Source organism: Erinaceus europaeus, chromosome 15 (assembly GCF_950295315.1).
Source record: "Erinaceus europaeus chromosome 15, mEriEur2.1, whole genome shotgun sequence".
Lineage (NCBI taxonomy): Eukaryota > Metazoa > Chordata > Mammalia > Eulipotyphla > Erinaceidae > Erinaceus > Erinaceus europaeus.
In genome coordinates this window covers 57897041-57911197 of record NC_080176.1, presented here as the reverse complement: position 1 = coordinate 57911197, position 14157 = coordinate 57897041, and the positions used below count along the sequence as shown (strand labels likewise).

General features: G+C 36.2%; 1 protein-coding gene across 2 annotated transcripts in view; it reads left to right on the top strand.

Moving 5' to 3' along the window:
- RIT2 (Ras like without CAAX 2) overlaps window positions 1-13760 on the top strand; it is a 381876-nt gene extending 368116 nt beyond the window's left edge. For both annotated transcript variants that reach the window (XM_007528578.1, XM_060172340.1), the window contains exon 5: window positions 13273-13760. In XM_007528578.1, the coding sequence (XP_007528640.1) occupies window positions 13273-13500 (228 nt within the window). In that variant the 3' untranslated portion in view covers window positions 13501-13760. The remainder of the gene's footprint in view (window positions 1-13272) is intronic.
- The last annotated feature ends 397 nt before the right edge of the window (window positions 13761-14157 follow it).

Sequence of the window (14157 nt, the reverse complement as noted above, 5' to 3'; positions counted from 1 at the left end):
ATACATATAGATTGCTACCAACGGGGACTAGAAAGATACCTGAGACACAGAGAGAAGGACTGAAAACAGCACTGGAAAAGAAAGAGTACAACTTTTTTGATTAGGTGTGTGATTGTAAACCATTAGCATGAACTTCCTGATCTTCAAATTACTAATCTGAGAACATTGCAAATAGATCAAGTGCCTTCCAGCACTGTGCCTCCTTTTTAGCAGTTATTACATGATGTAGATGAATATTTATGCTTTAAAAATAATTAGCCTTACTTGATATTTTGATAAGTTTATATATGACGCATTAGAAAGATGTTAATCCCCTGATTTTGAGTCCCAATGTAAAAGCATCTTCTTTATGTTATGTTACTCTGGTTCTAAGCTAATCTGAACACCTTATTAGTAGACTAAACATTACTCCCAGTGAGGCTGGTAGAATATTTATGGTCATGAAACTAGCCATAATTATCAAGTATAAGGCCCAAAATCTGCAAATTAGTTAAAGTTATATTTATTTGGTTGGTCTCAAGTTCTCCTATTAATATTATAGCATATAAATTCTAAAGCCAAAGGGAGAGCTGGCAGATTTCAAGTTTGTCAATACTAGTGTCAGATGTAATTATTGAAATGTGAGGGTTTTTAAAAAATTTTGTTTATTTTCATTTTAAAAATGTTTTACTAGGGTAATTAATGGTTTACAGTAAATATAGTTATTGGTAAATATGTGAAATTCCTCAGTTTTCTACAAAACACTCGCAACTCCAGCATATATGTTTCTTAACAAAGCTTTCAGGTATCATCTAATCAGAATGATTTAAAAATTTTAATGTATTATTTATTGGATAGAGACAGAGATTTAGAGAGAAGGGGAAGACTGAGAGAGACACCTGTACCTGTACTATTTCACCACTTGTGAAGCTTTCTCCTTGCAGGTGGGGACTGGTGGCTTAAACCATATCCTTGTTCATTGCAACGTGAGCTGAAGCATTACTGCCTAGCCCTTAATTAGAGATTTTAAGAAAATACTTCGGTTCAGCGGGTTAAGCACAGGTGGTGCAAAGCAGAAGGACCGGCATAAGGATCCCGGTTCGAACCCCAGCTCCCCACCTGCAGGGGAGTCGCTTCACAGGTGGTGAAGCAGGGCTGCAGGTGTCTATCTTTCTCTCCTCCTCTGTCTTCCCCTCCTCTCTCCATTTCTCTCTGTCCTATCCAACAACGACAACAAGAATAATAACTACAACAATAAAACAACAAGGGCAACAAAAGGGAATAAATAAATAAAATAAATATTTAAAAAAATTGAAAATAAAAAAAATGAAAATGCTTGGGTGTCTGGTGGTAGCACAGCAGGTTAAGCACACATGGCGCAAAGCGCAAGGACCGGCGTAAGGATTCCAGTTCAAGCCCCCGGCTCCCCACCTGCAGGGGAGTCGCTTCACAGGTGGTGAAGCAGGTCTGCAGGTGTCTGTCTTTCTCTCCTGCTCTGTCTTCTCCTCCTCCTCTCCTTTTCTCTCTGTCCTATCCAACATCAACAGCATCAATAACAACAATAAAGCAACAAGGGCAACAAAAGAAAATAAGTAAATATTTTTAAAAAATTAACAAAGAAAAGAAAAAAAAAGCTGCGGTGGGTGGAGTTAGATAGCATAATGGTTATGCGAAGAAACTCATGACTGAGGCTCTAAAGTCCCGTGTTCAATTCCCTGCACCACTATAAGCCAAGCAGTGCTCTGATAAACTATATATATATATATATATATATATATATATATATATATATATATATATATATATATTTACCTCTAGGGTTATCACTGGGGCTTGGTGCCAGCACTATGAATTCATTGCTCCTGGTGGACATTTTTTCTATTTTATTGGCTAGGACAGAAAGAGAAGGGGGAGATACAGAGGGAGAGAAAATGATAGACACTTGCAGGCCTACTTCACTGCTTGTGAAGTGTCCTCCTGCAGGTGGGAAGCAGAGGATCAAACCTGGATCCTTGCACAGGTCCTTGTGTTTACTATTATGTATGCTTACCCAGATGTGCCACATTCTAGTCCCCATAAATAATATATATATATATATTTTTTTTTAAAGATAGCCTTCAAGTTGTCTTTAAAAAAAAAAGAAAGAAAATATTAGAGTAATGAAATAACTTACTAAGATAAATTTCCAGGTAGTTTTCATTTGAAAAATGACTGATTGGTTCAATTAAATAACCTGGTATTGATATCCTTAAAATGAACCTGAGAGTAAATGCAACTAAGTTTTCTGTTTTGAAACTGGAGGTTCAAAAAAAGAAAGAAACTGGAGGTTCACAGTCCTTACCTAGAAAATGAGTAGCTACAGAATTAAGTGCACATCAGCCTTCAACAAATGAAATATGCACCTGTCATTTATCAAAGGTGTTGTTTTGCTCTCTGATGCCAGTAAGAATCCCTGTAGAGAAAATAACGCCTAAATTCCAGACTGAACTTGATTTTCTACACTGAACTTTTAAATGATTTTTCCTCTCTCTAGTGGTATGCCTGTGATGTTCACCTTTGTGGCCACCTAGGGAACACATTCATAAATGCATACACATGTTTGCAGATTTATTAAATGTGTAAAAATGTCAATTTAAAGACTATCTCTATTTTTTCCAATTATAAAAAATGTCTCTTATTCATATTTAGTATATGAATCATTTTCATATACTAAAAGTCATCTAAAAGGATTGCTTAATGTCAGGTGATCATGTGGCATGACTATATTGCCCTACATGTGAGGACAACAGTACTGTAATAAACCCCTGATAAAAGGGGGGAAAAAATGACTCAGAGTCGTGAAGCTTTGCATATGCAAAGTCTTGAGTGTGAGACACAAAAAACGGACTCTTGGGACTGGGTGGGGCCACACCTGGTAGACTACATGTGCTTTAATTCCTAAAGACCAGGGTTCAAGGTGCCTGAGGAAATCTTTGTGAATGGAGGAGCAGAGCTCCAAGGTGTCTCTTATTTTCACTCTACCTTCCCCCTTCGTTTCTGTTTCTGTCCACTAAGTAAATAAAGAAAATATTTTCAAAGGAGCTCTTATTTTTCTAAAATATTCATGGATTTTATAACTCATCATTACAATCCATTTCTAGCTAAATCCATTGTTTGAGAATATGCAATGATTTGTATTCTTTGAAAAACCACTAGAATAAAGTCCGTTCTAAAAATTTTAGGTTCCCTTGAAGACAGTGCTATTTTTAGATGTAAGGGATAGTATTTTTATTTGTGTAAATTAGATCATGCTGTTTCTGTATCTTTACTGAATTCATGCCCATTATTTTAACTGTCAGAGATGTGTTAAAATATCTCACAATAATTTTGGATCTTAGTTTTGTCAATTTTTTTAAAAGTAGAGATTTTTTTGAGAACATAAAATGTATAGGCATAGAATCTCCTTGAACCATTTTATCAGAATAAATACCTGTCTTTATCTCTAACAACTTATCTACTATAAACCTTACATTATTACAGCAAGTCAGCATAATTTCTTATTTATTTATTTGTTTTCTTCCAGGCTTATCATTGGGGCTCAGTGGTTTCACTATGATTCCACGGCTCCTGTGGCCATTTTTTTTTATATATAGAATAGAGAAACTGAGAGGGGAGGGGAAGATAGAGAGGGAGAAAGACCTACAGACCTGTTTGTGAAATGACATTCTGCAGGTGGGGAGCCAGGGCTCAACCCAGGATCTTTGAGCAGGTCCTTGTGCTTTGTACTATGTGCACTTAACCCGATGCACCACTGCCAGCCCCTACTGATTTCCATTTAACATTTATTCTTTCTAAACATGTAACATATCAAGCATAGGTGATTTAAAAGAAAATCTTACATCGCAACCTTTTTAATGTATGCTGAATTTACATATTATTGATTTTCATAGTTTCTATTGATTCCTTACACTTTTTCTTTTCTTTATTTTTTAAAAATTATTATTATCTTTATTTATTGGATAGAGACAGCCATAAATTGAGGGAACAGAGTGATAGAGGGGGAGACAGTGATAGAGAGTGATAGAGAGACAGACATCTGTAGCACTGCTTCAGACTTGCAAATCTTCCCCCTCTGGTGGGGACTGGCGGTTTCAAACCTGGTCCTTGTGTGCTCAACCAGGTGCACTACCATCCAGCCCCTTCTTCTTTTTCTTTCTTTCTTTTTTTTAAATAGGATAGGACAGAGACAAATTGAGTGGGGAGGGGGAGATAGAAAGATGAAGAAAAAGATAGACCCTGCAGAACTGCTTCACCATTTGTGAAGTGACCCCCCTGCAGGTGGGGAGCCAGCTTCAAACTGGGATCCTTGTGTGGGTCCTTCTGCTTCTTACTATGCATGCTTAACCGCATGACTCACCGCCTGGCACCCCCGTCCTTATTGCTTTCTTCATGTCATAATGTCAACTAAATATGCATTCTGCTTCATAGATATTTTTTTGTTGTTTATCTCCTAGCCATGGGCATATAAGTAAGATTATATGTTTCATGCTTCCTATTTCAGTGACAGAAACAGTTTTAAGTGCTTTTTAAAAATTATTATTATTCTGAATTCTAAACTAAGTAGATAGGCAAGGCAAAGCAGGATAAAATAAAAACTGTCTGGAACTGACCTGTCCTGGTCTACCCTATACCTGCAAATGAGCAACATGATAAGAAGCAAATACTTTTACTAATCACAAAGATTTTGAGACTGTTTTTCTCTGTGTGTAACTAATAATACTAATTAATCTGGAACATGGTACCAAAAATGTGGTGCTGGTGTACAAAACTTTAAAATATGTGTCCTTGACTTATGATGGGGAAAATCATTACAAGATAATTTTTTAAAAAATGACAACATAAGGGCCTGGTGGTGGTATACCTGGTTAAGTGTACACATTACAGTGCTTAAGGACCCAGGTCCAAGGCCCTGGTCTCCACCTGCAGGGGGAAAGCTCATAAGAGTCATGAAGCAGAGCTGCAGGTGTCTCTCTGTCTCCCCACCTTCCCCTCTCAATATCTCTCTGTCTCTATCCAATAATGAATGAATAAATACTATTTTAAATGGCAGCACATACATAGAGTCACCATATTTGATCAAATTAACACCTGTGATTACTTAAAAGTTTGAGAAATTACATATTAAACATGTCTTTCTCAAATTCTTGGCAATAGAGTGATAAAATGAATCAGTTTCTATTGGTTGTATTAAGTTACTACACTAAAGAAAAAAGCTACACATAGGATTGTTGTGGCCATTACGTTCAGTACTATGGTGACCTTAGTTTTACTTTTGTCTTTCTTTCAACTTCCAACTAATGAGACATCTGTACATGAACAGCAGCACCTCTTCACTGCACAGGGGGGTGCTTGAAAGAAATGCACCCATCTGTCCATTTGAAAGTGGGGAGAGTGACCAGTGGAGACTCAACAAGAACAGTTGACCAGAAAGATTTTGGGGGGCTTTAAGGTCACAAATAAGCCATTGAAGTAGGCTACTGTGGTCTTTTAGAAGTTGTCTGCATGACTTTGGGTTGGACAGAGGTAAGGAAAGGGAAGAAGACAAATGAAACAAGTTATGGTTCTTATTGTCCTGAAATTCTGAGTAGAGGTCTAGGATAGACCTCACTTTAGAACACCCTGCCAGGAATATGACATTTTCAAAGTCCTAGTACATAGCACATGACTCCCCACAATCTACCACAATCCCTCTTTTATATCTGCCAGTACTCTTAAAATTAGTAAAAGTAAACTCTAGTTCTATGTATAGAATCACCTTTTGGAAAGCTAGGTCTCTCAAAAAGGAATTCTCTTAAAAACTTGGCAAATGAAATAAAGACTGTATTAGAAAACATAACAATTATAGCAGATTCAATGGAAAAATGAACAAGTGAGCATGAGAATTAGTAATGATTCTCATAGAAATCTAAGATTTTACAAAATAGACCTTATGAAAATGTTCATATGCTATTAGAAGACCCAATTTAAGATTAATACTATAACAGAAAGGATAAGAGGGGGAAAACTAGAACAGAAAGATTATTATGAGACATATAGTTAAACTTTTTCCAAGCTAGAAGAATTAGGTATACATGTCCTGTAGAATATTTTATTATTTAAGTAGAAAAAAAAAAAAAAAAAGAACTGACACAACGCAGACTTTCCCTGAAGTCTGACAGGGTTATATATAAGCCCATTATATATAGAAAGCAGAGCAAATGAAGACTGTCTAAGTCTTAGTTTGCTCCTGCACTCAATTATAACAAGAGACTATCAGATATCACTTTCTCTGCATACATAATGCTTTCACCATCATGAAGTTAAAAAAAAAAAAAAAACCATAAATCAAACCATTATGAGCCAGGGACTATCAACATATTAATGCGATCAAAAGACACTAAAAAAATAATATTAAAGGAAATCTCCTATTAGCAGAAACTTCTCCAAGGCCAGGAGAAATTGGAATGCCATATACATGTGTTCAAAGATAAAATATGCCAGACAAAACACACAAGGTCACCCTTCAGATATAAAGAAGAGAAATATAGATCCAGGCAAACAAAAAGCTGAATGGCTTCATCGCCACTATTCTTACTGTATAAAAAATGTTGAAAGGAGTTCTTTGTACTGAAACAAAAGAAAATGACACGAAACTCTGATAGCTACAAAAACTTTTATAATATAGTATATTAATAACTATAGTGTTAAAGTAATGGTAGCCATTATAACTTGATTATGTAATCACATCATACAATAGATAATTTTAGAGATTAAAATTTGAAAAATGAGCATTTCCAGGGAATGAAAATAAATTGTCATGTGCAGGAAAATGACACATATATCTATGAAGTGATTTTTTTGAAAACTACAGTAATTACAAAGCAGAAGTCTAGTGAAGACAGGAAGTATAGAAAAAGGGAGATTAACCACAGTGGAAAACCAATAACATAATCACAAAAGTGGACAAACACCTGAGGAAGTAGAAACAATGTAGATACAAAATAACCAGAAGACAGAACATAAGATGTCATTAAGTAAATCATTTTCTTGAAATGAAAACTCACACACTATAATTCCTTCCTGGATTCCCTGGGCAAATGACCTCATCAATGTATTTCAAAGTCTCACCTCCAGAGCCCTACCCCTTTCTAGGTAAAGATAGAAACAGGCTGGGGGTATGGATTTGATCTGCCAATGTCTATGTCTAGTGGAGAAGCAATTACAGAAGCCAGAACTCCCACCTTCTGCAACCCATAAAGTTCTTTGGTCCATACTCTCAGAGGGATAAAAAACAAAGAAGCTTCCAATGGAGGGGATGGGACGGAAAGCTTCACAAGAGGTGAAATGGTGCTGCAGGTGGCTCTCTGTCTCTGTTCCTCTCTATCTTCCCCTTTCCCTGTCTCTAGCCAATAAATAAGTTAAGTAAATAAGACCAATAAGGTGATTATATAATTAAGAAATTAACTCAAGATGATATAATAGTAACAAAAATATATGCTCACAATGCTCAAATAGATTAAGCAAATATAAAGTCATGAGGTAAATAGAATATATATAAATATTAAAAGATTTCAGTTCCTCACTATCAGCAGTGGATAAATCATCTAGACAGAAAAGAAAATTGGAACTTAATTACACTTAGAATGAATGAACTTATCAGACATGCAGAATATGTTACTCAGCAGTAGCAGAATAAATACACTTCTCAAGTGCACATGTGAAATACTTCGCAGGAAAAATCATAGCATAATAATCCACAACAGTGAATTTTATCAAATTTTACAAAATTAAAATCAAATTAACTCTCTCCACTGATGTTTAGCTAGAAAGTGAGGAGGGGATCTAAAAATATGTGGAAATTAGGAAAGACTAGATCAATAGATCACAATCTGAATAAGTTATCCTACAACAAGTGAAAATTAAAATACAATAAATTGCATTTTGTGGGTGTAGCAAACAGTTTAAAGAATAATATTCATAGCAACAAAATATGTGTTAAAAATAGGAAAGATCTGAAATAAACAGCATACCTTTACAATTTTAGGAATAAGAGAAAGATCCAACTAAACAGATGTTTAGCAGATGAAAGGGAAAAATTAACAGAAATAAGAAACAAGTGAGAGACCATAATAAAAAGAGACATATTACAGAAAAAGAGTTGCTTCACTGAAAAGACATGTAAGATTGTCAAATGTGTGGCTAGATTAAAAAGAAAATGTGAAAACTCAAAATTGGAAGGGGAAGATACTATAACTGATCATCAGAAATACACAGAGACTAAAGAGGTTACTATGAGCAACTGTATACCAACAAATTACATAATCTGGAATGAATATATACAAAAATAAAGCAAAAGAACTACACCAAACAAAAAGGTTCTACACAGTTAAGGAAACCATCTGCAAAACAGAAAGATCCTACATAGTGGATGATCTTTACAGAGCATACAGTAGGTAAGGTACTAACAGCCAAAATATGTAAAGAACACACTGAACACTGCAACAAATAAAACATTAAAAATGGTGAGGAGATATGGGCAGAATATTCACCTAAGAAGAGATCCAGAGGGTCAGACATATGGAAAAATATTCAGTCACTGAGTATTAGAGAATTGCAAAAATAAATACAATGATTATCATTTTACACTTGTGAGAATGCTATACATTAATTTTCTTATTATCTTCATTTATTTGATAGAGACTGAGAGAAATCGAGAGGGAAGGGGAGATAGAGAAGGAGAGACACCTGCAGCCCTTGAGCCACCACCACTCTTGAAGCTAGCCCCCTGCAGATGGGAACCAGGGGCTTGAACTCAGGTCCTTGCCCATTGCAACATGTGTGCTCAACCAGGTGCACCACCAGCTGGCCCCAGAATGCCAGACATTAAAAAGAATGGAAACAAGTGTTGGAAAGAATGTGGGGAAAATGAAAATCTTCTAAATTACTGGTGGGAATGTAAATTGATCCTAACCCTATGTATAACAGCCTGGAGTTTCCTCAGAACACTAGGAATGGATGTACCCTAGGACCTAGCAACTTCTGTTGAATTTATCTAGAGGAAGTAAATCTACCTACCTAAAGAAATCTGTGATCATAGCAGCACTATTTGTAATAGTCCAAACTTGGGAAGCAACTAAAATACTCCCAAACAGATAAGTGTCTAAAAGGTTGTGGCACATATACGCAATTAAATACTACTCAGCTGTGAAAAATGATAAAAGCCATCTTCATTGCCTAACCTTGAATGGAATTTGAAGGAATCATAAATGAGATTAAACCAAAAAGAGAGAAATACTGGATGATCATATTTGTATTTGGAGCTTAAATAAGGACAGAAAGGGACAGACAGCACAAAGTGGAACTTTAACTAGATGTGGTATATCACAATAAATTAATGGACTCTGGGGCAGGTGGGGAAAGGAGAAGGTGGTGAGAGAACTGAAATCCTGGTACATGAGGGTGAAAAAGGATCTATGTTGGGGTTGAGAATGTTTTGCATATACCTATCATGGATAGATGAGGACTTTTTATCTATGAGTCAACAACTGTAATATAAGCTATTAAGCACCCAATAAGATTATATAATATATACTTAAACATTTATTATAAATGTATAAATAGAATTTATACATATATAATTTATAAAAATAAAGGCTATGAAAATGTTATTTAAGAAGTCAACTCAACCAGATCAGAGACACAAACATAAAACTGGATACCAGGGGGTTGGGTGATAGCGCAGCGGGTTAAGCACACACGGTGCAAAGCGCTTGGACTGGCAAGGATGCCGGTTCGAGTCCCTGGCTCCCCACATGCAGGGAGATTCCTTCACAGGCGGTGAAGCAGGTCTGCAGGTGTCTATCTTTCTCTCCCCATCTCTGTCTTCCCCTCTTCTCTCCATTTCTCTCTGTCCTATCTAACAATGACAACATCAATAACAATAACAACTATAACAACAATGAAAAACAACAAGGACAACAAAAGAGAAAATAAATAAATAAAATATTTAAAAAAAAAACTGGATACCAGGGGGTCGGGTGGTAGTGCAGCGGGATAAATGCACGTGGTGTGAAAAGCAAGGACCAGTATTAAGGATCCCAGTTCGAGTCCCCGGCTCCCCACCTGCAGAGGAGTCACTTCACAGGCAGTGAAGCAGGTCTGAAGATGTCTATATTTCTCCTCCCCTCTCTTTTTTCCCCTATCTAACAAAGATGACATCAATAACAATAATAACTACAACAACAATAAAAAGGCAACAAAAGGGTAAAATTATTAAATAAATATAAAAAGTACTGGATACTATAAATCTAAAATAAAATATGTGGCAGAAGCTAACCACTACTAGTCTTGGTAATGGTATTTTGGAGTTCATGCCAAAATATATAAATTACTAAAACAAAAATCAACAAAGAAGTGGCCTACAACCAATGGAAATGCTTCTGCATATCAAAATAAATAATTAATAAAATGAAAAGACATTCTACAAAATGGGAGAAAGATTACAAATAGTATACCATATAAAGGTTAATATAAAACTGTTAGGGGCTGGGTTGTGGCACACCTAGTTGAGTGCATATGTTACAATGCACAAGGACCTGGGTTTGAACCCCTGGTCCCTACCTGCAGGAGGAAAGCTTTGTGAGTGTTGACACAGAGCTGCAGATGTCTCTCTGTCTCCCCCTTCCTTCTCTATTTCTGGCATCCAATAAATAAATAAATAAATAAGGATAATAAAAAAACCATGTTATGAAAGTATACAACTTAATAGCAAGCAACAAAGGCTCCTATTGAAAATGGACAGAAAAGCTTGAGGAAGTTCAATGTAGAGAGAATGTGCATTGTCATATGTGAATCCTAAACATGAGTTCTGGTAGGATATGGGGTAGACTATGGCAAGGGAGGAAGTTCTGGTACTGTGTTATCTCTCTTTATCTCTCTGAAGGAAAAATGTGTCTCCTAAAGGTGAAACTGTACATGTTCAAGAAATAAATGACTGGACACCCAACTGTTGTGTTTTTCCCAAGAGAACATCAATATAACCAATGGATTCGTGGACATTATCACCCAATAGAAAAATCCAAATCCTCAAGCTGACATCAGCTCACACCAGTTAGGATGACTATTATCTTTAAGAGTAGAAGAATCAACAGATGTGGGGAACAATGTGACTTAAAGACAAAACATATGAATTGTTGGGAAATGTGTAACTTAAATGCTGTGATAAGCCATGTGGTTTGTTCCTCAAGAAATTAAATTATCGGGAGTCGGGCTGTAGCGCAGCGGGTTAAGTGCAGGTGGCGCAAAGCACAAGGACCGGCATAAGGATCCCGGTTCGAACCCCGGCTCCCCACCTGCAGGGGAGTCACTTCACAGGCGGTGAAGCAGGTCTGCAGGTGTCTATCTTTCTCTCCTCCTCTCTGTCTTCCCCTCCTCTCTCCATTTCTCTCTGTCCTATCCAACAACGACAATAAGAATAATAACTACAACAATAAAACAACAAGGGCAACAAAAGGGAATAAATAAATAAAATAAATATTAAAAAAAAGAAATTAAATTATCAATGATAGCTCAATATATATTGTTTTTTAATAGCTCAGGCAAAAAAAAAGTCAGATTTTGCTGATTAAAGACAAAATTATCCATGTTACTTAAATTCAGGGAGAATTATCTTTTAGTTCAATGTGGGTGATAAACTTTGGGAGGGATAATTATCACCCAGTTAGAGATATGTGCTATATCTGTGCATATTTTAAATTTGAATACTTATTAAAACCTGGATAATTGTATTAGTTTTCTTTTTCCTTTCATACTTCTAATGCTGAATTATACAGCAAGCAATGTGATAGACATGAGGGAAGAGAAAATTCGGTGTAGTTCCTGACCTCCATCAGATTATAAACTCTAAAGGATTCTTTACAGAAGCTAGAGTTATGATTTCGTCAGTCCTCACTAGCAAGCAACAAAGACTCCTACTGAAAATGGACAGAAAAGCTGGAGGAAGTTCAACATAGAGAGAATGTGCATTGTCATATGTGAATCCCACAGTCAAGTGCTACAAAAAGCTTTTGACTTTACAGAAGCTCTCGAGTGTTCAGCTGCAGAAATACTTTTCTTTTATCATAATAGTAGTGCAGGGCTCACCAAATCATGCCATTTTGATGTAGTACAATAAACAAAATGTTATGCCTGAGGTATCAGAGTTTGGTGATTCAAATCCTCCTACCAATAAAAGTCCCTGATGAGCTTGGTGAAAAAAAATTCAACAGCAAAAAAAAAAAAAAGTAATACTTTTTTAAAAATTCTGTCAGATTGTTTTTTTAAGACTCTTGACAACTCCACCCTAACTTTTTTGTTTGATGGATGTATCAGAACTATTGAAGTAGTGTATAGAAATTAATGGCAACTGCTTGTACCAGGCTCCTTTCAGCCACTTGTAAATCCTAAACTTAACCCCCTCTTCCTCTTGGTGTTTGCAAAAGCTCTGGTAGATTTAAAGCCACATTCTGGTATTTGTAAAAATCCTGACAGCCTTTGACCTTTATGACCTCTGCCCATTTCTTAATCCTTGTATGCATAATATAAATCATTTTTTTGGTCAACCTTCCTTTTGTATAAAAGAGAAATCTTACTGAACATCAATGCCCAGAAGCTTTGTGGTATTAGGCAATAAAACTATTTTCCAGTAACCCCTAGGGTGTGTGTGTGTGTGTGTGTGTGTGTGTGTGTGTGTGTGTGTGTGTATGTGTGTGTGTGTTCTTTTGTAGCAGAACTCAGCTCTTTGGCTAGGCCAGAGTGTGAACTCTGGACCTCTGAGCCTCAGGCATGAAAGTCTTTTTGCATAACCATTATACACCCCCCAACCCCATTCAATGCAACTTTTATTTTAGCCTAATAGAAAACCTTTGAAGTAGATGTTGTTATCTTGTTGCAAATTAGCAAACTGAGGTGGAGGGTTAAAATGTACTGAAGTTTTACAATTTAAAAAGTTAAAGCCTGGACTGGAAAGGAAGTCATTTTCATTGAAAATGTTCAGCTACTTCTTTTGAGGAGAGCTGGTTACCAGTTGTGTTTTTATTTAGTTCTAGTCAATTGCACTTTCAGAAGTTGTGATTTTAGCATTTGTCTGTCAAGTTTGAAATTATAGGAATCTTCCCTAAAACAAATTCCCATGTTATCCTTATAACTGATACTCATATATCTGATAAAAACTATAGGCTTTGATCTACGAACCTCTTTCTTCCACTGTTTAATATCATTTATTCATTTTTCCCCTAGGTCTCCACAGAAGAAGGCTTAAATCTGGCCCGGGAATATAACTGTGCTTTTTTTGAGACCTCTGCAGCCCTCAGATTCTGCATTGATGATGCATTTCATGGTCTTGTGAGAGAAATCCGCAAGAAGGAGTCTATTCTATCCTCGATGGAAAAAAAACTGAAGAGAAAAGACAGTCTATGGAAGAAGTTAAAAAGCTCATTGAAGAAAAAAAGAGAAAACATGACATAATAGTCTTGCTTCTAGCTCTCTTACTCTCTCTCTCTGAATTTTATCAGTTGGACAATTCCTGATGTCACATTCTGCTATTAATGTTCTCTCTCCCTCTCTTCTCTCTCTTTTGCCAATAGGTAAAAGTAAGATGTGTATAACTATACTCTTGAGATGGTTTTCTTTTGCCCCCAATAATTGGATGGATTTTGTCAATCAGCTGAATATGCTGTTTAGTTTTTACAGTATATTACTAAATAAAATTGACATTCCAATTGCCTTGTTTCCCTTTAAAGAGTCTAGCTTCATTTGGTATGCTGTCTGGTTAGAGAGGAAATATTTAGAATTGCAGACAGAATGATAAAAGGCTCCAGGGATCTGCCTTTGCCTGATAAGCCCTGATTATATTTCAGAAATATCAGTAAATAGTAAAGAAGCTCAGGAAACAATTCAGAGCCAGAGTCTGTAGCCTGGCTTTCCTTAAGTGTCCTTAAGTCATGGGGCTTTCTCTTGAATGTTCCAGAGATAATGTTTAGAGCTGGTATGAATAATAAGAACTGGTTGTGGGTCGTTGGAGTGAAAGCTCCTTATTTACAGTGCTCTGCCCCATTAGACTTTGGCAAAATGATCAGAGTGGAGTTACTGGATGATAGCAAAGTGATCATGAATGAGGAAGAG